The sequence below is a fragment of the Magnolia sinica genome, chromosome 11 (assembly GCF_029962835.1).
Source record: "Magnolia sinica isolate HGM2019 chromosome 11, MsV1, whole genome shotgun sequence".
Taxonomy (NCBI): domain Eukaryota; kingdom Viridiplantae; phylum Streptophyta; class Magnoliopsida; order Magnoliales; family Magnoliaceae; genus Magnolia; species Magnolia sinica.
Window position 1 is genome coordinate 10,359,505 of NC_080583.1, and position 26,452 is coordinate 10,385,956.

At 39.1% G+C, this 26,452-nt stretch overlaps 1 protein-coding gene across 1 annotated transcript; it reads right to left on the reverse strand.

Annotated features, from left to right (window-relative positions):
• Positions 1–5,194: 5,194 nt before the first annotated feature.
• LOC131218790 (malate dehydrogenase, glyoxysomal) lies at positions 5,195–21,859 on the reverse strand. Its single transcript, XM_058213591.1, has 9 exons — positions 21,693–21,859; positions 19,806–20,021; positions 18,647–18,961; positions 18,133–18,222; positions 17,432–17,515; positions 8,369–8,404; positions 8,180–8,269; positions 7,961–8,055; positions 5,195–5,346 (listed from the first exon to the last, which is right to left on the reverse strand). The coding sequence occupies exons 1-9, from the start codon at positions 21,762–21,764 to the stop codon at positions 5,274–5,276; spliced, it is 1,071 nt and encodes a 356-aa protein (XP_058069574.1). The 5' UTR covers positions 21,765–21,859; the 3' UTR covers positions 5,195–5,273.
• Between the last annotated feature and the right edge of the window lie 4,593 nt (positions 21,860–26,452).

A 26,452-nucleotide genomic window follows, 5' to 3' on the forward strand; every position in this document is an offset into this window, starting at 1 on the left:
TCAGGTTGGTGTTTGGTTTTACCTTAGACCTGGTGAGACTGACCTTGTGAAGGGTTTAGGCAGCATATAAACATCACGGTGGGCCCAGGAAGGTTCCACGGTGGGTGTCCCTATCCCTATTCCCCACTGTTGTCTGTGGCATGGCCCACTTGGGTTTTGGATCCATCTGGTTTTTGGGCTCAGGTTCAAAATTACCCGGAGAAAATGACAGACAGAATGGACATACAACGCATCACGGTGGCCCCCACGGCTTTTTCTCGTGGACCATTGTCGGGTGCACGACTAATGGGCTCAGATATGAGGTGTCGGTGGGCCCAGTTCAATTAATGTCACTCACTTTCATGACTAAGACACCCAATTCCATGCTTAAAATCATGGAAACAAGAAATGTTGGTCTCGACAGTGGGGACCGCTTTGATCGGTCCGATATTCATTGGATGTTGGTCTCGACAGTAGGGACCGCTTTGATCGGTCCGGTAGTCGAATGGCTTAGTAGTTATATTTTGAGTACATGACAAACTACATGCCATCTAGCTGTTGTAGCTTATGCAGTACATGACTTTCCCAGAATAACAAACTAGGCCATTTTTACATGGCAGTAATACTCTTTTCTAATCTTTGTGGGCCCAACTTCAGAGAGGGTCCATTTGGGCCCACCTCATGATCTCCGGGGATAGTAGGAATTACATAATTCATGGCACAGATAACCTGTTACATTTTCAATCTACGCGGTTGACACAAGGTTAAACTACCCAACGGACCCATACGAGCGGTCCATGGGCCAGATCGCGGTTTTGTTTCATGTTACTTTCAAGCTGGGCTTAAGAGAAGCATAACTGCGAGTAGCGGGCCACTTTTACGGACCCCGGGTGTCGTTTCTTCTTGATTAAGTTGAATTTTTACAATTTAATTTGTTTGCGCATCCAAACGCGTCCTAAATTGTGCACATCAATTCAGTGTCTGCAGCATCCTAATAAAGTATCGACTTCTAATATAGTGGGCCAATTGCGCGAGACTAGACCCGCGTGTCCAAGCCTAGCCCATCAACGAAGGGCTTGAATCCCGGCACAGTCATGACTGGACCGGGCCCGCCATCGAAAAATTCAGTTTAATTGATACAGGTGCATCTTCACACTGGAGTGGAGTGGCTCACGAGGTGAGGCTTGTGAAATGCAGGATGGCCATAGGGTGGGTCCCACTATTGGACCTGTGAGATGCGGGGTAGCAGAAGTATCGGTTGTGTTGCCTAGAAGAGCCAGGTTAAAGAGATATTTCATTGCTTGTCTTGGAAGGCTAGGTTAATGGGATATTTCATTGCTTTCTCAACAGCTCTGGAGCTTTTAATGCATTGTTCGGTGCTCCCTGCATCACCAACAAAGATGGGCCGACTTGTCGAGACTGGGTCGAGCCGTATTAATGATCGGGTGTAAAAGTCATTATTGGACCTCATGGCTCATCCAAAACCCAGCCCAAAGCTGGGCCCATTCATCGCATCCTTCCACCTTTATGAAATCCCAACTATGGATTCTTATGTTCTTTAAGTGATATATTCTGCAAGTCTTAGTTATAGATTCTTATATTCTTGAAGCAATATATTCTACAAGTATTATGATGAGAAAACCCAAACGCTTCAAACTGGAACCAACCACCAAATTCCAAAACTGGAAAGCTTGACTCAATGCCAACTGGGTCAGCTAAAAATCAACTGAGTTTTACTTGATGCAACTCGGATATTTAAATTTAAATTAAGGGTTTATCTAACATCCCTAAAGCTTTTTATTTACATATGTGATGCCCCATCATTAATCCTGACCGTTCACTCTTTCATACAATTGGGAACAAGCCATGATGTAAAAATCATGCCAATTGGATGATCCAAAGCATTTATTTGGTAGATCATGCTCTTGAACAATCTATTTGGTAGATCGCGCTTTCTCTTGCTTATGATTCTGAATGAGCAATTTAAGTTAGATGATTATGATCATGTGATCGATGGCTTCGAAGAAAATAAATGATAAATGATTAGAATACACTGGCCTCATTCATAAGGCTGCTTGTAATTCTTTCACTATTGGTTTCCCCAACGGTACTTCAGTTAATATACACAGGATTTATTTGGCAACTCTTATCTAATCTAATATGAGTTATATTAATAAAAACTAGAGAACTAGGACCTTTTGGTTCTAGCTTTTATTTTACAGTAAGCTTTGTTTAGTAAAATTAATAACCGAAAAAAGTTTCTTGTTTGAAATAAACACATACTATAAGATCACTATTTCAGAATGAAAAAAAAAACAGTTTCTTGTTTAAAATAAATACATTTAATAGAACATTCAAATATATATATATATATATATATATATATATATATATATAGAGAGAGAGAGAGAGAGAGAGAGAGGCATGCTCACCTAAGCACCTAGGCACATGCGTGCCTTTGCACACGTGTCATGGGTGTTGAATCCGAACGGTCCATAAGATGCGTAATCCCATGAAACTTAAGGGGAGAATTTTCACCCTGATCTAAGATTCTGGTGGGCCATAGCAAAGAGAAATTCAAATCAAGGGAAGAAACTGTTTGCATTTTTCATGGCCCACCGAAGCTTTGGGTCAAAGTAAAAATTCGCATGATGGGATTTCATGAGGCTCTGCTTCATGTGGACCGTTCAGATTTGCGAGACTCATCAGATACGATGAGTTCTCAAAAAAGTTTCGTATGTAGTAGGTACGGACTAGTTCGCAGGTGAGCGTTTCCGTGTGTGTGTGTGTGTGTGTGTGTGTGTATATTAGTTGCTATCATTGTTTAAAATTGCAACAACTCCATTGGACCATTCATTTTGCTAGCTATTGATGGGATGGCTAAACTCATCCAATCAAGAGGAATAGGCAACCAAAGGTGGGGCCCACCATTGATGGCCACCATCCATCAGCCACCTTTGATGTGGACCATTCGCTATGTGGGGCCCACTTTTGATGCTCACCATCCACCATGTGGTGCACCTTCGATTTGGACCATCCATTATGTTGGGCCACCTTGGATATAGGTTGTCCACCATGTGAGACCTTGGATGTGGACCATTCATCAGGTGGGCCCACTTGATGTGGACCATCCATCATGCAGGCCACACTTTGATGTCGGCCATCCATCATGTGGGGGCCCACCTCTGATGTGAATTATCCATTATGTGCGCCCACCATCTGTATGGACCATCCTATGGAGCCCCACCTCCAATATCGGTTGTTCACCATGAGGGCCTACCTTCAATGTCCACTTTCCATCATGTGGGTCCCACCTTCAATGTGGACTATTTATCTTGTAAGGCCCACCTTCAATATCGGTCATTCATCATGCGGGCCTACATTTGATGTCAATCATCCATCATACAGACCCACCTTCAATGTCCACCACATTCATCGCATGGGTCCCACCTTCAATGTGGATCATCTATCATGTCTGGTCCACCTTTATTATGGGTTGTTCATCATGTTGGCCTGCTTTCGAAAGATTGTAAAGAAGGAAAAGAGGGCAAGATGAGAATTTTTTAAAAGATAAACTTGTCCCAAAAAAGCCCTAAAACATCTACACGCATTAATAAAATAAAATCTAAAAAAAAAAAAAACAGTTAAGTCTCCGTATCTAAACAATTGGGAGGTAAAACCTCCTATGCCTAAATTAGTACAGATGTAAAATTAGACCATTACCAAATAATTTATTTTCAAAAAAAATAATAATTTATTTAGACACAAGCAAATGAGCTCTTATTTGTAGTATTTGTAAAAATGCAAACATACCCTCATAAGTTACAATGTAGTTTTATGTATGAATTTAAATTGAAATTAATATTCAAAATGACAAATGCCATAATTATCGATTTTGAATGCATACTAATATATTATATGAATGCTATTGCAAAAATCAAAATATGAATTTACATTACAACTCAATCAACACTTATGAAAATATGACCATTATTTTGGATCGGAAAAATGGCGATCTGGATCACAATGACCCATGATTCAAGTGGTGCAACCCGGAATGGAAAAGGTAGTGGGTTGGTCTGAACCACGCTTCGAAGATCCAAAAACTCGGCTCGACTCAGTTGTTTAATCTGGTCAGGTTGGACTCGAAGATTGAGCCCGCCTCAACTCAATATTTAATATATATATATATATATATATATATATATATATATATATATATATATATATATATATATATATATATGTGAGTAAAATTCAAATTGGGACTTTTAATGCAAAATTCCTTGGCAATTTACCAAATAAAGCCTCCACAAGCGGAAATTACCAGGGAAATGCTTACAAAACTGTGTTTATTTTTATTTTTTTCTTAAAAAGGTAATAAATGCGAGATTTTTGGGGGCCATCGAAAATGTGCACTCCAGGATGATGATCACCCGAATCCAAAACAACCATGTATCTGATTGAATCATCACATGGGTTACACATGAATTTGGATGTTTTTGGGTCTTTTCTTTTTTAATAATGTGGCCCAAGGTATGATTGAATTGGCAATATTTTAAGTTCGTCAGATCATCATGGTGAGGTTCATCAGTTGAATAGATTGTGATGATTGAATCCGCAATATTTTAAGTTCGTCTGATCATCATGGTGAGGTTCATCAGTTGAATAGATTTTGTGTGTGTGTGTGTGTGTGTGTGTAACTAACTATTAGTCAGTAGTGTAAAATAGAATAATTGAGATGAAATTGATGGTCGAGATGTTGGTTAAGTACTTCTCTATGCATGAGGTTGTTGATTTGATTACCACACTTTTAATTTACTTGTTACTAAATACACTGCTGTGACTTGGTTCAAGCCAACAGGAGTTGCATCGACTCGACCGAGTGCTCGAGCCAACTAGATAAGTCCTTCCAAGTAAAGATTGAGTCAGACCTATAATCGAGTTTCAGAGACTTGGCTCGAAATCCCTCCAATTCGAGTTGAATTGGCTGATTTTCAAGCTTAGTCACTAAGTTTTAGAACTATGGCCTAAGCTCCCACAAAAACGAGGTCTGATCTGGGTTTTAAAACATTTTTAAAAATAAATTTTAAGCACATTGCCCATGACATGTTTTGTTCTTGTTATCCATTTTGTTAATCAGAAACATGAAAGAAGCACTTGAAAACGTGAGAGCGGTTTCGATTTAGATATGGAGAAAAGAAGAATAAGCATGTCTACAAAGCAAAGTATACAAAAGGACCATATCATACGAGGTGAGATTTCCTACTCATATCAACTAATATATCCATTGATCACTTCCTGATAAAAGAGATCCCCTTCTGGATGCTTCCTGCTAGCTCTTTCTTCGCCTTCTCCAAGCCCGACCTGAAAAATAAAATAAAATAAAATAAAAAATCAAAAAGAATATCTTTGTAGATTTCATATACATTGCACATTTCCTAATAGTTGGATGCTTTTGATTATCAAAATTATCACCACTGTCTATGTTTCCCGGACACTATTTTAGATAGGGTTTGTATGATCATTGAGGATATTTGTGGTATACTTGGGTTTCGGTTTTTACTACTGGGGTCTGTCATTTAGTGATCCAGACCACTGATTTGTTGGGCCAATGGACCGTTCCCAAAAGATCTCCTTGATGGGATGGTCCCAACCTTTGCATTTGTGGCCTGCAAATAGATAGGCATAACGGAGCTCAATTGTAAACGAGTGTTGCCATTGGGTAGAAGGTTCATGCAACTTTAAACTGAAAACTTGAGTACAGCATTTTCTTGGGTTGAGGATCATGTGATTACTCAGACCACACATTATTCATGCATATTGATATCAGTACATTTAGGACAGCATACACAATCTGTGGTGGATACCCTTTTCCTTTGTTAACTGATTCCAAACACGGTTTTAAGACTCCGGCAAGTCCCATATGACTTGCCGAGTCAACTCGGATTTAGTCATACTTGATCGGTTCAATGAAAAGAGTCACCCTGTGATGCAGGGAGGAGCGTGAAAAAGTGAAGAGGAAGGTCACCGTCTTCCTCAAGTGATTAAAAACTTGAATCCACAAGGTAGTTTCTTGAATACAGAAGAGAGAGAGAGAGAGAGAGAGAGAGAGAGAGAGAGAGAGAGAGAGAGAGAACTCAAATATTTTTTATTGAATAATGTCTAATGTGTATGATTTCTCAATTACACTACTAATAAAGAAAAAAAAATAAAACCCTAATTCGAAATTACCCAAAATAGCAAAATTCTAACTCTAATTGAATGTTACCCAAAATAGTAAAACTTATCTAAAGCTTAATTTTCCAAAAATAAAAAGTCTGGATAAACCTTATTGGAGTAGTCCTAGAATGATTACAAGCAATCTCTTAAAAAGATAGAAATCTAAAACTCTAAAAATAAGGAAATATGATAAAAAATCAGAATTACTAAAAATAGTAAATTTCCCTAAAATCCCATTTTTGAACTAGAAGCGTGTGCTTTCTCAGAAAATGGACAAACATGACCCACTTTGTGGGTTGGTTGACCCCGGAAGGCTCGTTACGATAGAGATTGATAGGTTGTGCGTCCCATAACGATACCCGGATCAAAAGTTATGATTGATTTATGGTTCATACTTCAAATGGCAATTTCTCCCCATTCAAGTTGAATTTCTTCAAACCGCATGGGCCTGGGGGCCAATCACATCAAGCCCTACGTAGGACTAAGTCCGGATATGATAGACTACTTCCACTTCCATTTGGCCTTCTTTTGGTCCAGCCATGCTAGAATGTATCTGTGCCACATCCTACATCACCCCACCTCGGGCAAGTCAAACCAATTCAACCCTGACTCAACTTGAGAACAGGTGAGTCGGTCCGAGTTGCCAAGTCTTAAGTCCATGATTCCAAAAAGAAGGGATAAGATACCACATTTGGTGGATGTTCTATGGCTAGAGAAGGCCTACATATATTAGGTTTCTCTTTTCTTTTCTCTAAGTGTATTGGTTTCTATTTAGAGGGTAAATTGATTGGCCCATGTAAGAAAGGAAGAGTGCAAAATCAACCAATTAGCACACATTTGTGTTGCTTAGGTCCCTTGCTTAGGTTGGACCAATTAGCACACATTTGTGTTGCTTTTCTCCCACGTGTGAGCTTGTTCTTAAGTGCTCCTCTTCTAGCAATAATCTCTACTATGTATAATGCGAGTGGCTGTTAATAAGCCATGAAAACATTTTGGGCGACTGTTAGATATAGCTATACCCATATACTTCTAGGGGTGTGACTTGGGTGGGTTGGGTCTAGTTGAGGGTCAACCTGAGCTTGACCCCAACCTCAAGAGGAATCGACCCAAATTCCCCCACAGTGTCCATCCTGAACCCAACCCGATGCAATGCATGTGATTATTCCTAACACAACTCGAATTTGCTCCCAAACCCAACCTGATTTCAAATCAGATTGGTGTTTTCCAACTCTGACCTGACACGAGGACCTTGACAACCCAACCCAAACCAAACTCGGGTTGGCAATTGGGTTTGGGTTGATCCGAACCCAAGTTGCAGCCCTATATTCTAATGTTTTATGGAGGTAGGTGCCCAAATAGCAATCCCTGCATTGCGCTCAAAACCTATGACCACCAAGGGTACAGACGTGAGACACAAGCCATCCATCACATGGGACCCACAGTCAAGATGCCATGGAGAAATAATCAGGCCGGTCTGCTCATTGGGTGGGTGATGATGTTAGAAACAAGCAGATAACTCAGAAAAATACTTGGTTCATCTGTTCATCTGGTTCATAAACTATGGTCCACCTGTTGAGTGGACAGTCTGATTTTTGGGCCAGGGCATATGAATGATGGTGCGCCTATCTGATACAATAGTATGGATCTTGCTTCACTGGCACATGCGGCAGCTGATGGGCTGCTTTATACACACAAACAGGCTCATCAAAGTTTAAACAACAACAACAACAATGATTGGAGTTGAATTATTATAACGAACCTTTCAAAGTCATTCAGTGGTCCTAGAGGGAAGATTTCCTCTGCTCCAGTACGGCCTAATCGTACTTTTGACGCAAAGAAAGGAAGTTCAGTCACCTGTAGCCAAAACAGTACTTTCTTATGAACACCAAGGACTGAGAGGAAGTACATCAGCAGTTTAAGCAGGAGAGAGAGAGAGAGAGAGAGAGAGAGAGAGAGAGAGAGATTGTATGACACGTACCTGAGAAGCCACGAATGAGCACTCTACAATTCCAGCATCACCTCGTAAGCCCCTCAAGCACGCATCTGCGAATTTAGCAGCAGCATATGCCTGCATTAAAAAATAATAAAAAAATAAAATCCATGTTGAGTTATCGGTCATTGGATCCTGTGTATTAATGATAAATGAACAAATGATAAAATGACCAACCATTGACAGTGTTGCAGAGCCCGTCCCAGCTTTTGCCTGCAAATGAAATGAATGTTTTGCATTTCAGTTCTGGTGACATCTAACAAAGTACTGCCAGATATCATAGTTTTAGTAGTTCTGGTGACATGTAACAAAGTACTGCTGGATATCATAGTTCTAAAATTCAATGACTCAACTCCAAACTCAGCCGAGTCTGGTAAAAATAGAGCTTTAGAGTGACTCGGTCCTGAGTCAGAAAGACTCATCGACTCAACTTGCTAACTCAGTCGACTCAATGGGATTCACCGTGACTCGAACTGAATCACTTTCCTTTTCAAGGGTCTTTTTAATTAAAGTGAAATAACAAAAGACAGGAGTCGAACCCATGACCTCTATCAGAGGTGCAGTGCAATCAACCAGCAAGCTATGCAATAATTAGCTATTGGTTTCTCATTTTATAAGACAAATACCAAAGATAACTACTTCAAATATTCCTTCCTGTTTCTACTATTTTTAATTTATTGTTATTAACCAATGTTGCCAAAATCCTACGATTTACAATATACGATTTAAGCCTAATCTTAAGCAAAACAATTTGAATCCCTTTTCATATGAATCCTACAATTCTATGATTTGAATCCTATGATTTACAATTCAAATTATACTTATTCTCTTCTATTTTAAGCTTCGCTTGTCTTTCATTTTATGTTTTTAAATTGGTGGGGGCTTTAAGAATCATTCATAGAAGGTAAATTATTTTATTTTAAATGATATATATTTCTTCAACGTTAAATCATGAAGCTTTTTTTTTTTTTTTAATGATTTCTTACTTCTTAACTGGTCGAAACACCAAATGATGTATGACCTATGTGGGATTTTTTTACTGATGGTTACGATCATGTTGGCTTGCAAGTATTGTGGAATGATGTTTAAAAATCACAATATCTTTTTTCATTGGTATACAATATCAAATGCCACTTTTCCATCACGATTATACATTCAAGAAAGTTAACAAAAACATAAATTAGTAAAGGATCCTTGTATGTTTTTTAAAGAAAATTTCTTGAAAGAAAAAAAATAAATAAAGATAAGATAAGATTCCTTTAACACTATCATGACATGGTATTGCTTGGTGCATATTGATGGCAAAAGGATGATTGATGAGTTTTAAACTTTTTTCTAATTTATTTATATTTTTCATTTTTTTTCAATCTTTCAAGAAAAATACAAAAAATCTTATGATTTGTGATTCAATATGATTCAACCTCTTGTGATTTTCGATACGATAACAAATTTGACAACATTGTTATTAACTACCAGTCGACTTGGGTCAAGTCTTTGAGTCGAACCGACCTGAATGAACACCAAGTCGAGCCAATTTTTTGGGTTTTTAACTATGCCTGCTATGGTGATTGATCAAGATGTGGAATTTTACAGATACCGTAGATCCTGAAAATTCCTCATGGGAAAGAAGAAAGGCCAAATGTATGGGTGGAAATGGATCAGATTCTGGACCTCAGATCAGGTAAAGGTCAGCTTGAGCCTAACCCATTTTACAAAATGGGCCTGGAGTTCAAGCTCGAGCCCCTCCCATAACCCACAATGAAATTACCAGACCCAAGTACCTGACCATGGATTGAATAGTCGGCAACTCGGACTGACTTGCTCAGTCCTGAGTTGAGACTTGGCCAGGTTGGGGGGTAACTCGTCTGAGTCAGGCATGTTTTCAAGGCTGACTTTTGGTGCCAAACTCGACTTGGACAAGTCAAATGCTACTCCAAACAGCCATCAATCCATCAGCCTGACCTGAGAGGTAATTACCAAGTCTAAGCCTGACATCATCCAACCCATTTATAAAGAGGACGAGTGGAAAACAAGGCTCAAACCCAGACCTATCAGAGGTCAAGACACGCTATTTTTTTATGAATAACAGGAATTTTATTCAAAACCAAGAACAACAACAAGCATAATTCAAAGAATTTCTAAGATAATTAACTTAGTGACCCCTTCGTTAGCAAGGGAGACCGCAATATTGTTCGCTTGTCCACTTGTGATTAACAAAATATTCAAATTCAACCCACATGCTAGTTTCGGATGTCATTGAAGACAGGCCAATGAACAATGTTCACTCGACCAGTTGAAGAGCTAACCAAGAACATTTTTGGAGTCCCCTTCAACAATTACACTACCAACTTTCGAAGATGTAAAGATCTTAAGGCCTTCCATCTCTAAGAGTGGAATCCTATTGTTTATAAGAGTCCAGGTCAAGACAAACCTTTGTTGTCGAAGCAAGCACATGTTTGTTGAACTATATTAGGAATACTGGGTCAATAGCACGCTCGGCACATGTGTATATTCTTCATATCTAATCCAGCTGGCTAATTCCCACAATCATGGGATCTTGTTTGTTATCTCATTCCTTATTTGTTTCTATCTGTTATACAATTCCATAATCAAGGGAATCAACTTGTATACATGTATATATATATATATATATATATATATATATATATATATATATATATATATATATATATATATATATATATATATATATATATATATATAACATATACATGTATATAAACTCTCTGATATGGATAATACATGTGAATACAATTCAATCACAGCTATGGTGTCAGAGAATCCCTCTATAGTTCTATCTTCTTTGTTAAGGCGATCATTCCATCATCAGGGCGATCAGTCCATCTCCTTAATTGTATGGTCATCTTCAAAAAATGAGCTTAATGGATCCAAGAGGTAACCAGAATTCTTCATCGATTGGAAACAGTAAGGCCGAAGATCCCTCCAATCCATATTATCTGCATCACTCAAATAATCTAGGGACAATGCTTGTTTCACAACCCTTGACAGGCAATAATCATTCCACTTGGAGTCGAGCCATAAACATGGCTCTTAGTGCCAAGAACAAAACAGGGTTATTGATGGATCCGTCTCAAAACCATCGATAACCACCAATCCAATTTTTTCTCAATGGAAACAGTGCAATAACATGGTATTATCATGGATTTTAAAATCCTTGTGTAAAGACATTGCAGCAAGTGTTATCTATGCCGAATCACTTCATGAGGTTTGGAGTGATTTGAAGGAGCGATTTTCTCAAAGTAACGCTCCTAGGATTTTTCAAATCTAGAAAGCAATCTCTTCTCTTGTCCATGAGCAAACAACAGTGGCAGCTTACTTTACAAAACTGAAGGGACATTGATACGAGCTCATGCCCCATCAACCAATACCCTCATGTTCTTGGGGTGCAATGAAAACATTACTTGATTATCAACAGCAAAATAGAGTTATGCAGTTACTAATGGGACTAAATGAATCTTGCATTGCTGTTCAGGGACAAATCCTTCTCATGGATCCCCTCTCACCGACTAATAGGATATTTTTCCTTTGGTAATTCAAGAGGAAAGACAGTGTGAATTTGTTATTTCAACTCCACAACCCACCGAAGAAGTTGCTCCTTGTCAAATCAGGATCTCATAATGATACACATAGACGTAACAATCGTGGTTCACCAAAAAGAACAAAATTTCTCAAAGTTCACGATGTGAGGGGCTTACTTGTGATAATTGTGGCTGGGTAGGACGCGACATTGATACGTGTTATGTTCTCCATGGTTATCTGCTTGGGCATCGACTTATAATGATGGAAAACAAGCCTATGTGAATCAAATTGCAGTCTCATCTGCTGAGAAACAAGGTGTTGGCTAATCTCAGACGGGTTTACCATTCACACCTGAGCAATGTTGTCAACTGCTCTCTCCTTGACACTGGTAACTCACAATCCATGGTTCCGCAAGCAAGTATTTCACAGCCAGCCACCAACCTTTCAGGTATCTCCTTTTGTTTTGCCTCTTTCAATAATTTTGTTCCTTGGATCATTGATATTGAAGCAATTGATCACAAGATCAACTCTGTTTCTTATCTCACATCTATTTCCTCTCTTAGTTCCATGTCTGTTAAACTTCCTAATGGAAGCCTTGCATCTGTTTCTTATTTTGGTATTGTTTCTTTATTACCATCTCTTGTATTGCAAGACATATTGTGCATCCCTTCTTTTAATGTCAATCTTATTTTTGCTAGTAAACTTACTCATACCTCCAATTGTTCCATAACTTTATTTCCTGATTCATGCATCATACAAGACGTCTTTGAGGATGATGATTCGAGCGGGTAAAGGGAGAAATGGTCTCTACTACCTTTTCCCCATCAATAACTTTGCTTTGCATACAGTGGTTGCTGCTTCCTCGTTCGACCTTTGGCATAGAAGGCTTTGTCATCCATCTCATATTTCTATTTCAAAATCTGAACATTGTAGTGTATGCCCTATTGCTAAACAAACTCGTTTTTCTTTTTCCTGTTAGTCAAATTCTACTAAACCTTTTTCAATTGATACATTGTGATAAATGGGTGACTATAAACTCCATCTCTTAGTAGCGCACACGATTTTATGACCATTGTTGTTGACCTTATATGTTGTGCCTAGGTTTATTTTATGCAGCATAAGTCAGAGACATGACACCTCCTTAAGTCTTTCTTTGCCTTAGTTAAAACCCAATTTGACTGGAAAATCAAACAAATCCATAGCGATAATGGAGTTGAATTTGACATGCCATCTTTCTTTTAAGATAACTGCATCGTTCATCAACACAGTTACATTGCTATCCCGTAACAAGACGGTGTTGCTGAACCAAACACCACCATCTTTTAAATTTTGCTTGAGCCTTACACTTTGAAGCTCACTTACCTCTTCGTTTTTTGGGCAAATGCATACTCAATGCAACTTATCTCATTAACTAGACACCAATACCCCTGTTTTCTGGCCAAACTCTTAAGTTCTTTTTAACTCCAAATCTTCTTACACACACTTAAAAGTTTTTAAGTGTCTCTGTAATACTTCAACTCTTGCTGCACATCATCCGAAATTTGATCAATGGGCAAAGAAATGTTTTTTTCTTAATTTTCCTCGCGGTCAAAAGGGATATGAAGTCTTTTATCTTGAAAAAACAGACCATATTTACTTCACAGGAAGTAGTTTTTCATGAAACTTTCCCATTTCAGTCACAAGATCCCAATCCATCCCTGTCGGTTCTGCCTTGTCCCATTCTGGATCAAACTGATTCTGTTTCACATGAACAACCCATTCACACCAGTGCCTCCCAAATCACATGAATCACCTCACACATCCCCAACGCCTCCTGTTGCCGTTGATATCCCAACTGATGCTTCTTTTCAGCCTTCTTCACCCGATACTCAACCAACTCCACAACACTCCACTCTGCCCTTGGCAGGAGCCCAGCTATCCCTGAGACTACCATTATAAGTTGGCCACACACTCTTATCCCACTTCATTGCCATCCTTTCCAATGGGTTATCAAGTAGGTGATCCTTATTCCTTGTCCAATTTTTATCTTATGATAAACTCTATCCTTCCATGCCTTTTTCTATAGCAATCTCTTCCGTTACAGAATCTAGATCTTTCACTCAGGCTATCAAAGATCCTAAATGCTTTCAATCAGGTTATCAAAGATCCTAAATGGTGTGAAGCCATGGTTGCTTTAGATTCAAGCTTCAAAGGAGAACAATACTTGGACTCTTAATCCATTACATGCTCACAAGAAACCCATTGAATGTGAATGGGTTTACAAAATCAAGTACAACTTTGACGGCTCTATTGAACGTTATGACGCATGTCTCGTAGCCTGAGGGTATAATCATAAAGAAGGATTGGACTACCATGAGACATCTGCTCCTATTGCAAAGATGGTTATTGTCCATTGTTTATTGGCCATTGTTGTCATAAAAATAAAATTTAAAAAAATAAAAAATAAAAAATAAAATAAAATCTACACCAACTCAATGTACATAATGTCTTTTTACATGGAGACCTCAAGAAAGAAGTCTACATGACTATTCCACCTGGGTTGGCACATGAGGAGACTAGGGCATGTCACCTCAACAAATCCCTATACAAGCTCAAACAAGCATCGAGGCAATGGTTTGCCAAGTTTTCTACAGTATTGTTTGATGTTGGTTATACCTAGTCAAAGGCAAATTATTCCTTATTTACACACTTAGTTGGTTCCTCCTTTAATGCAGTTATTGTCAAGGACATCATTGTTGCTCAAACTGATATCAATTCCATCGTTGACCTCAAAACCTTCCTACATGGCAGATTTAAAATTAAAGATCCTGGTCTTCTCAAGTTTTTCCTAGGCCTTGAAGCCACACACTGGCGTCATGGCATTTTTCTTTCTCAAAGACAATATGCCTTAGACATTCTTGAATATAGTGGTTTACTTGAAGCTCGCCCCGCTGCCTTTCCTATCGAACAAAACTGAAGCTCTAATGGAATATACTACTTGATCTAACTAGCTATCATTGTCTCATTGGCTGTCTCATCTATCTCAAGATCACGTGACCAAATATTGTCCAACTAGGCATATCTTGAGCTAGTTCATGGATAAGCTGCCAGCCACACCTTCATGCAACTCGTAGGATTCTTCACTACCTCAAACAAACACCCGGTCAGCATATATTACTCTCTTCTTCTAGTACTCTCTCCAACCAGTTGTCATCGTCTCATTGGCCATCTCATCTATCTCATGATCACACGGCCGGATATTGTCCATCTAGGCATATCTTGAGCTAGTTCATGGATAAGCCGTCAATCACACCTTCATGCAGCTCATAGGATTCTTCATTACCTCAAACAAACACCTCATCAACATATATTTCTCTATTCTTCTAGTACTCTGCAACTCAAAAGCCTTTTACGATTTAGATTGGGCAAGCTGCATAGAGACTTGCCAATCGAGTATGGGTTATTGCAGCATGTCATCTATCTCAAGATCACGTGACCAAATATTGTCCAACTAGGCATATCTTGAGCTAGTTCATGGATAAGCTGCCAGCCACACCTTCATGCAACTCGTAGGATTCTTCACTACCTCAAACAAACACCCGGTCAGCATATATTACTCTCTTCTTCTAGTACTCTCTCCAACCAGTTGTCATCGTCTCATTGGCCATCTCATCTATCTCATGATCACACGGCCGGATATTGTCCATCTAGGCATATCTTGAGCTAGTTCATGGATAAGCCGTCAATCACACCTTCATGCAGCTCATAGGATTCTTCATTACCTCAAACAAACACCTCATCAACATATATTACTCTATTCTTCTAGTACTCTGCAACTCAAAAGCCTTTTACGATTTGGATTGGGCAAGCTGCATAGAGACTTGCCAATCGAGTATGGGTTATTGCAGCATGTTAGGTGCTTCTCCCATCTCATGGAAGTCCAAGAAACAATCTATGGCCTCTAGATCTTCTGCTAACGCCAAATATCGTGTCATGGCTACTACCTGTTGTGAGATCACTAAGCTCTCCTACCTTTATGCAATCTATGAGTACAATATCTGCAACCTTCTTTACTATTTTGCGATAACATGGTTGTCATACACATTACTACTAATCATGTCTTCCATGAACAAACAAAACACATCGAGATCGATTGGCATGTTGTTCATGAGAAGATTCAACTGGATTTGGTTCTTACATTGACAGATCAACAACCCACAGATGTCTTCACCAAACCCCTTGGTGCTTCTCAATTCCATTATCTTATTCACAAGTTGGGTGTTCTTAGACTTATTAAACCATGCCAATTGCTTAAATATCAATAAGATATTTGGGTAGGTCAGGACTGGTCATGACTCAATACTTAATTCGACCACACCTTTTCGCGTGAATGGAATCCAAAACCCAATAGATATAATACCGCATAAGGCATATTCAATTCTAGATATTAGGAGTCAATTTTGGGAAAAAGAAAAGATTAGGAGCAGAAAGTTACTCAAGAAACCCCAGTAGAAATAAAAATTAAAATTTTTTTTTTTAAAAAAAGTCATAGATAAAAGGGATTGTTGTATGGATCTCAACTACCTTTTAGGGCATCACACTAGTTTAGGTAGCATCCACACTCCACAACCTTCACCCATCATGTGTGAAGGAAAAATCTCTTTAATCATAAAAAACATGTTCAGTTCCATAGCCATGGCCTTGTATATATAGGCCCCACACACCACTCTTCTAACTCAATCATAACACTTGTTTCTTGCCAGACATCTTTTAACAATGTCTGTCTATTGTCAAGATAGGGTCAGGTTGTAGCCTGTAGGTTCCCAGATCTTTGCTGATTGGGTTCAAGGGCCTCACACACCACTCTTCTAAGTCAATCATAACGCTTGTTTCTTGGTAGGCATCTTTTAACCATGGCTGTCTATGGTCAGGTTAGGGTCGGGTTGTAGGTTCCCAGATCTTTGCTGATTAGGTTCAAGTCTTGCTGGGTCCCAGTCTTTTTGGGTCTGGATCTCGTTTTCTATCTGCCTCTGAACTAGTCAAATCGAACCCGGCGTCCCGGCCAGTTCTCTAAATGGGCCTGAGAAATTGGACCCGGACAGGTACCTGTTGACAGCCCTGCTTAAACGAAAACAAAAACCAACCACTAAAAAAAACGTTGAAAACTACCCGACGAGCATGCACCGAGGTATTCAAAATCGGTTACGTAACAGCCATAACGGTCGTTACATAACGGTAACAGTCATAACCGTTACGTGTTAGGGGTCAAAACGGCCATAACGGTCCCTAACTGCCCGTAACGCCCCGTAACGGACCGTAACAGTCCTGTAACAGTTTTTTTTTTTCAAAAAACAAAAAAGGGTCATAACGGCCATTACACCCCATATCATAAAGGTAACAGTGGTGGCCGTTATGGCCACTGTTACCGTTTTGGAACACCTTGGCATGCACAGATGAACAATGCACATGAGAACATTATGTGTGATGCTCACATGTAAAGTCCACAATCTAAATGGACAGCCTGTGGAGCCCAAGAATCTGATATGGTTGGCAGATCAGTGCAGTCAGAGGCCTGGATAAACCAATGTGCAAGCTCAAACCCGGATAGTCCAAAGGGCATTAGTGACAATGAAGGATCCATGCAATTGCATCACATTCTAATTCCACAAATATTTCAAGAGCGAATCTGAACATGTTTACCTCAACAACTTCAGTTCCCCCATTCTGGATGCGATCTGTCAAGTGAGTAATTTCTTGAGAAGTGAAAGAGCACGGTGGCTTAACCTGCAAAAAATGATTTCAAGCTTACTACTCGGACAAAAATCCAACTTGTGTTCAAACGCAATTGCACTGAGGAAGTGCTCATTGGCGATTTTAAAAATACTTCAAAAACTTGAAAACTCAACTCAACTCAATGTCTAGCCTGGTCAACATCAACTGTGATACACTGGTTAAAAGCGTTCTCTCCGAAATCTGACCCACTGTTGTTTTAAGTTTTCTAAAAAGAAAGTTCAGATGGGCGAGTTACTTGGCTCGAGTCATCACGAATCGCATCAGGTCAACCAAGCCAGTGAATCACTCCATATATCACTCTCAAACTTGGTTGAGTCACGCTGAAGAGCGAGTTTCTCATTGCCTAGGTTCAAAATCTCACCGAGTTGAGTTGATTCATCCAAGTTATGAGTCAAGTCAGTGAATCACTCCATATATCACTCTCAAACTTGGTTGAGTCACGCTGAAGAGCGAGTTTCTCATTGCCTAGGTTCAAAATCTCACCGAGTTGAGTTGATTCATCCAAGTTATGAGTCAAGTCAGCGAATTATAGAATAATGATTTTTAAATGACAAAAAGAAAAGGAGAGGAAAGAGATGTGTATGATATTTTTTGATAAGCTCTCTAACCTGTGATAGAAGGGGTAAGATTGTAACTCCTGCATGACCACCGACAACTGGAACGTCAACTTCCCTAGGATCAATTCCCAAGACCTCTGCCTGTGAAAACAACAAGACAACAGAAGCCAAAAGAAGTTAATGCCGACTACCGCTGATGATATTAGTTACCACAGGTCTGTAGCAAAGTCACCGAAGACTTTTGCTGACCCACACACACCTCTACACACGACCACATATGCCCACCTCGCACATGTGTGGAACATCAGAACCCACCACGTAGATGACCTATCCTTAAAATTGGAAAAGTTAGCTTGTCAGGTGGGTCATACGTGTGGATGCAACAGACAGCTTAAAAATTGCTTCAGACCACATTCAAAATACATGTATGGCACATCGACAAGTGGACCAACCTTCTTTTTTTGGCCAGGTCATCTATACCACTAGGGCTTGATGTCTCACACATGTGGCGAGTCCTAACTACGAAGTTAAAAAACAAGAAGATTAACTATTATATGTTGCATACCACGAAAGTATTGGCTCTCACAACATCCAACATTGTCACTCCCAAAAGACGCTTTGGATCATAGGTGCCAGCTTTCTTGAAAACCTCGGCAGCAATTGGAACAGTGGAATTCACTGGATTGCTGATCAAGTTCACAATTGCGTTAGGGCAGCACTTAGCAATCCCTTCACAAAGGGTCCGGACAATCCCAGCATTGATCTTGAACAAGTCGTCCCTTGTCATTCCCGGCTTTCTTGGAACACCGGCTGGAATTATAACAAGATCCATCCCTGCAAGTGTACTCTCCAATTGTGGTTGTCCCAAAAACCCACGTACCTGAAATAAAATAAAATTAGCGGGGCCACATTATAGAAGTTTGGGGTTTAACAACAGATACAGAGAAGCTTTTTTTCTTTTTTTCTTTTTAAGTTCTCTTTGTATTATTTGGCCTTCGGCCTTTCTTTTAATAAAATTTGTTGTCATCACTTCACAGAGAGAGAGAGAGAGAGGGAGGGAGGGAGAGAGAGAACACCATCATGAAATAAGACACCATTGTGAAATAAGGTTGCTACAAGTTCTGATGTTAGACGATAAGATCTCAGCCCAAGAATCCAATTTGGAAGGTTTCAAAGAAAGGAGATAGAAACAGGTTACCATAGTGACAGATGAATGATACTTGGAAGCATTATTATCAAAATCACAAGCACTACTATGGCAACTTGCCAATATTTAGGATATCTGGGCCATTCATCGGTTGAGATCCACCATGTCAGTTCAATGGAAAATTAGGCCAATCTGGTCGGCAGGTGGGCCACATCCCACATGTTTGGAAAACACATTACAATGGTCAATTTATTTAACCATCACTTCATAAGCACACAGCCCTTCCAATAACAAACTACCCTGGTTTTTGGGCCTCGTAACATACAAAGTGTGGCTCACCAGGTGGACTCAGATCTTGCACACACGCTCCATTTTTTGCATGTGTGAGGATAGTGTGATTCAAAATCCTACTCTCTGAAGTAGCCATCACATATCTCTTAAAATAACAAACAAATGTCTTTACTAAACCAACTGACCCTGGTTGCAACTGCTAATCCACTAACACCATAACCAGCACTTAGGTTTCTAGCCTCAATTTTGAATTTGCCGAAAGACAGTGTAGATAGGAGAAAATTACCACAGCACCAGTGTCCATGTGACTGACGTCTGCCGTGACTCCAGGAGCATTGACAACATCATAGAGATGCAGAACCGAAACCAGTGGATTCATCTTCATCAGCAACGCTAGAGGCTGCCCTATGCCTCCAGCAGCGCCCAAGATCGCAACTTTGAATCCGGGTGCCCCGCCTTTCGCCCGACAAGCTGTGCGCCTCAAGATGGAACTTTCCTCCATCTTCCAATCCACAATCAAAACCATTTAATTAACCATACAAAACCCAAGAACGGAAAAAAAAAATAATAATAATAATAATAATGATAATAATAATAAAAAAATAAAAAATGAAGAGCAGACAACAAAAGGCTACATCTTTCATCAGAAACCAAACATAAAGTCAGTATCATGAAGTAAAAGGAAAAAAAAAAAAAAACCTAGTACGGAAGCTCTGTCTTCCAACCAATTCATCTTTTCAAACACCGTCTTCAAATTTGCTAAATAAAAGGAACATAATTTTTTAAGTAGACGATTACCACCATTCATAGTTCGAAACATTGATATAGGATCATGTATTGGCCAGCTTCAAAAGCAATACATATTGATGTAAGTCTTGACAACTCAGTGCCTTATCAGCGAACTATAAAAGGAGCCAACACATGTTGTGGAGTATGCATGGTATTGGACAATACTTAAACAATGCTGTGACTATACCAAACAAGAAAAAACCCAAGATAGAAGAATATGAAAAATCATCTACCAAATTAATGGAAATATCATTACCAAAATAAGAAAAAAGAAACTTAAAAGAAAAGGGAACAAAATTTAGGGTGCATTTGGTTGGACCCAATATCATGAAATTTCATGATTAATCAATCTAATTCGTCGCAAATTTTCTGATGGTTCATGAAATTTGGTGCAACCAAACACACACTTAAACTCTAGCTTTCAATTCATGACCACCATCATAATAGAAATCAAGAAATATCCAAATGAAAGAACTCCATAACACAAATGAAAACCAACATACTAAAGAGAAAATGGGTGAAACCTCATCTACCAGTAATTTAATCAGTAGCTATCGACATTAGTAACATCAAATTAACAAAACCCAAAAACAGAAACCAAAAGAAAGAGCATAAAAACCATCTTCCTATAGAAGAATACTGTGGATGCTATACATGCATTCATCCACCATGCACATGGAATGCATGTATGTCAATCTAAACCGCCTGAATTGTTCACCGCACTATTGATGGACCGCTCTCCAAATTTACAATAATTGAAGAATCATATTAGTCTGATTGAGAGCCATTAAATGTATGGGCAACAAGGAAACACCAACAGTCCCAAGATGAACATGCAAAATCACTAGAATTGTTCAATCAATGTGAATTTTGAGCAGCGACCCATCGACAATGAGGCCCATGATTTAGACAGTCTAGATTGATACATATGAATGCTAAGTGTACAGAAGACAGGTGCATGTGTATGATCCATAATCTAATAGAGTATGGTATAATTCCCACAAAAACACCAAATGTCCTATTAGAAAAGAAGAAGAAGAAGAAGAAAAGGAGAAGGAAGAACAAGAAGGGTACCACCATAATGAAAACCAGAAAGAAAACATCACTTGAACAATTCAAAGACACCAACTTTCAATAGAAAATTACCACTCACAAAAAACCAGAAAAAATAATAATAATAATAATCCAAAAACACCATAATTTCCAAAAATCTATTCAGAATGCCATCATCAGCATTAGATAAACAAAACCTAGATTCAAAAATAACAGAATCAGTAAAAAGAGACCATCTTTCTATTGGAGAGAGAGGGGGAGAGACCCCACAAATTTCAACAAATCAGAACAAGAAAATCAGAGAAATTGGGAATTGAAGAGTAATCAAAACCTGGAGATTTGAAGGGTGGAGATGAGCTGAAATTCTTGCAATTCGCTGGTTAATTTCTGCACTGGGCTGCATTTCTTTTCTTTTCTTTTCTTTTCTTTTCTTCGGGCCGTGGATGAGCTGAAGAACGAAATCGAGTCCGAGAATCGTGTATTTGAAGTACTAGGAGACTACTTAACTATGTGCGTTTACCCCAATTAACTAAACTTTTGGCTTTCCCATCCTCAAAATCCTTGCTCAATGCTTACAATCATGCTGCATATTCAAAATCCATTCCGTTCATCAGTTTCTACCCTCAATTTTGGTCCATTGGCTAAAAAATCAGCAAGACCCATAATTCAGGTGGGCCATACCATAGGGGGAAATGGGGATGGGATGCACACCATAGGTTTGTGTGGGGCTAACATTGCTTGTATCTTTCATCACACCCGTTAATCAGGTGTAAATCACGAGGGTTATGTGAATATTCAACAGTCAGCCTGATTCAAAATCTAGGCGTGCCACAAAAAGCGAACTTTAAGCTTTTAAGAGAAATTTTACTGTGGTCCTATTGTTTTGGGCCGTCGATCAGATCTCTGTATGTGCAGCTCAAATAAGGGTTCCCACCTAATGGATGGAGTGGATTAACACATACAGAATACTGTGTTTCCCAAGTTTAGAGATGGGATTCCTGTAACACGTGACTGGATTAGCTGTGAATCCAAACCGTTCAAATAGTGGGTCATATCTGTATATAACAACGGGCTACCTGCGGTATTCAAATGGACGGTATTGATTAAAATGATAACAACGGCCGTTGACTGGTTAGAACGTGACCTGAAAACCATCCTACATGGTGAGGACTCGCTACATGGACGGCCTGGTTGAGTTGCCGTAGCATAGCGAGTTGTGACAAACGCACATCGTAATGTACAAATGACGACCTTGCCGGATCATATGCAGTTCATACTCATGCACCCATCTACCGACCCTGCCATGTACATGCGATCTATGATCATGATAGTTTGGTTCATTAAAGATATATCATAACCCAGGAATTCAATTGCTCCGATGATCTTAATATAATGATCAGAAGATCAAACCGACCGTTGAAATAAAAGTGGTCAGTGGTTTATATTGAATCCAGAAATGTCCACCGTCAGAAAATTTAGATCTTGTAATTGGTAACATGCATAATTACACTCTGAAGACAATTTGGATGGTCTAGATTAATCACATGAATGAAATATATACAGATGTGAAGCATGAATGAGTATGATTCTTCATGTTCTTCCAGAGCACCATATACTCACTCATTACGCAACGAGGGGCTGACGTGAATCGGATATCCTGATATGAGGAATTATCTGATACGTAGCTCACATCCTAGCACGTTATACACGCGGGTTTAAATTCTGACAAGTGGGGCCCATTTTATGTTCATCCAGACCATTGATCTGTCGTTTCTCACCATTCATGCATATAAGATTGATATTATCCCAGATTGGAAGATTAAAAAAACGGATGTTGAGACCTTTGTTTGAATATTTACTGCTGGTGTCTTTCACTTTCCAACCGTCTATCTGCAGGTCAAAAACCAAAAGCTTAAAATTATATTTTTGAGGTTATACTTTAGGAATAGATCATCCAAGATGGTAATTGATATATCAACGGTCTAGATTATCTAAAAATTGGCATTACCTATCAGAATAAAAAAACTCCTGTCCACTGTGTGAAGATGCGGACGCACGTATCGCTAATTCCTCCCTAACATCGGGAATTGGAGATGTGTGGAAACCGAAATTTGGACCCTTATCCTTTAATATGTGGTTCTCTCCATCCAACGGCCGATAATGTAGAGGTTTGCAAGCCCCCTACACGTACCTCTACACGCAGACACGTGTTACAATCTGGCACGTTTACAGGACATCAGAGCTGTCTGTTGGGTGGAACATGCCAGTCAACTGTAAAGTGGGCCGCACATGTACAAAACCAATGGATGGGCTGGAAAATTCTTGTACTTTTTCTGGGCCGTCCACTATTTCTGAACTTGTGTGGCTCGTCTGACATTTTTTCAAGTTAAATTTTTTTCCAGATGATCAAACCAAGGAGTAACACGTGATGAACGGCTGGGATGTCAAACACATGAGCCAATCTGCTACGTTTGTGTGTGCTCGTGTAGAGGTGCATTTGGATGGGTGCTTGTGCGACTAGAAAATGTCTGATGTGACCCTTCTTGATCTAAGACCCAGGACTCAGAGGCTGGAAATGCAATGTTCTAAAACCCGGTCCGGGCCGGTCCTGGTTAGAGTGGGCCGGTCTACCAAAGCCCGTGACATGTCCAGAGATTCAGTTATTCCGTTCGATGTCCGAATGCATAAGGAAGGCAGGAAAATGAGAAGATGTTTTCCTCTGTTTGGTTAGATATATAGTCATGTTTATATGAAAATTTGAATTCTCTTTTCTTTTGTTTGTTACGAGATTTTGGATTAAAAATGATTGAGGATTAGATTAGAGAAAATATTTGATACTTGGGCCTAGCCTGATGGATGATACGCAGGCACTTAAAAATTATTAAGAAATTATAGGACATACAAGCGTATCAAATTAAATAGTCCAAATTTGGGTTCCTACATTACATGCATCTAAATCTATGTATCTTAATTGTCATCTATGATAGGCCCATTGATGGACAGTCATGATTACAACATCTCTCGAGCATATGCTACCGGGAGAAGACTCTACCATAGTCATGTTCTTCCCGTGCATCCTAACCTTCATGTGCCAGCCTCTTCATTGGGTATCATGTGATGTTAGTGGTGGGAAGCAGATTAAATGGTGACCCCATGATTTGATTAGGCCACATGTCACTGTTAGAGATGAGGCACATGTAAAGCATGTTTTCAAATTGTCCGATTGAGTATGTAGTCAATTGGGCCCATTTTTTAGGGCCACATGTAACTCAATCAAATCCCACCACATCAGATTATTACAGGACAATCACTCGGGAATCTACTTCTTGAAAATAGTGGTTGTACAATTTATCCAATTTAACTTAGGTTAATGTATGCCATAATGTCTTCTTTAGGTAAGCAAGTGGATTTAGTGAGACCTTAATGTAGTGAGATTTGACTAGGCAATGCGCTGCAGTCAAAGATGAGAAACTGCAAAAGCATGTTTGAAGGTAGTTAGTCACTCAATTCGCGCCATTCAAACCTTGCCGCGTGGGGTTTAAATGAACTGGTAGTTTTCCAGCCCGGGAAAATCATGAGAGTACTCGTAAACCCAATACTATGAGGTAGCGGAAATATTAAGTTAAGATCATAAATGTTGATCTGATTGTTGAAGGTGGGGCCACACAAGATGGGTTGCATGCTATATATACTTAGCAGGTGTGGACCCCACATGCAGCCAGTTGCATGATGTTCTCATCTACAGCTACTTGCATGTGAGAAGCTCTAGTGTAAGGTTTGTATAAAATGTTTTCAATTTTACATCATATATGTAAACATTCTCTCATAGGGGAAAGTGAGCATCATTGCCAAAGCTGGAGTGAAATTGGAGATACCTGATGGAGTTACACTCGAGAACACGGATATCAAGAGCGTTGAGGACATTTGAGGGAGGCTTCATGTGTGATATTCTTCTGTCCTTGTATGTTGGGTGTAACCATCTTATGCATGAATTGCCAGAGAGCTACTTTGAGCTTTATAAGTGATTAGTTGTATGTGGGAACATGTTCTGTAAGTATTTAAAGTAATATGTTTGAATCTGTATACAACCACGTTTGAATCTGTATGCTGGTTGCATTTCTTTTAAGATGATCCAATTGCTGCCACTGATGTGTGGTTCATGCCATAATGTCTTCTTTAGGTAAGCAAGTGGATTCAGTGAGACCTTAATGTAGTGAGATTTGACTAGGCAATGCGCTGCCGTCAAAGATGAGGAGTATACATTTGACTGACTTCACGAGTGAGCAAATTAGGAGTTGGCTAGGTAACACTCAACGTGGTGTTACTTGTAACATGATGTTATTTCATTGTTTGAGGGGCCCATCAACTCTAAAAAAATTATTGGATCAAGTATGTATTCAATCATTTTCTAACAAGCAGCTACACATGAATGAAATATCACCACATCGAGGTAACACATGAGAAACACCTAATCCACTCCTCATATAGGATTAGACCAGTTAAACTTGATCTGAGGCCTCACCGAATCTGCTTCCCTTAGATAAAGGGTTCGAATTAGCCTTATGTTGGGCTCATGCAGTATGGATAATGGTCAGGAACAGCTCGAATTAAACAATTGAGCATGTGGTGGGCACTAGTAGAATGTGGTCATACACATGCATCATCACATCTCCAACTACAACTTGTGTTTGGTTTGAGATAGGAACAGGATATGTAGGAATCCATTATAGGCTTCAAGTTTCAAAGGCCCAATAGAGATGAATGCATGAGGTCCTGGGTTTTAATTATGATTAACGGCCTGTTTGGATACTACTAAATTAGTTACTTTTTTTACTTATAGTAGTAAATAAGTAACTTATTTAAGATAAGTAAGATTGGTTTTATCATCAAATATAAGTAGTTTTTTTAAAAAATAAAAATAAAAATTTAAAGTTACTTAGGGCCTGCTTGGATGCCACCAAATAAGTTACTTCTCTACTTACTTCAGTAAATAAGTAACTCATTTGAAATAAGTAAGTTTGGTTTACGATCAATTATAAATAACTTTTTTTTACCTAAAGTTACTTAATCGCTTTAACTAATTAAGTAGAA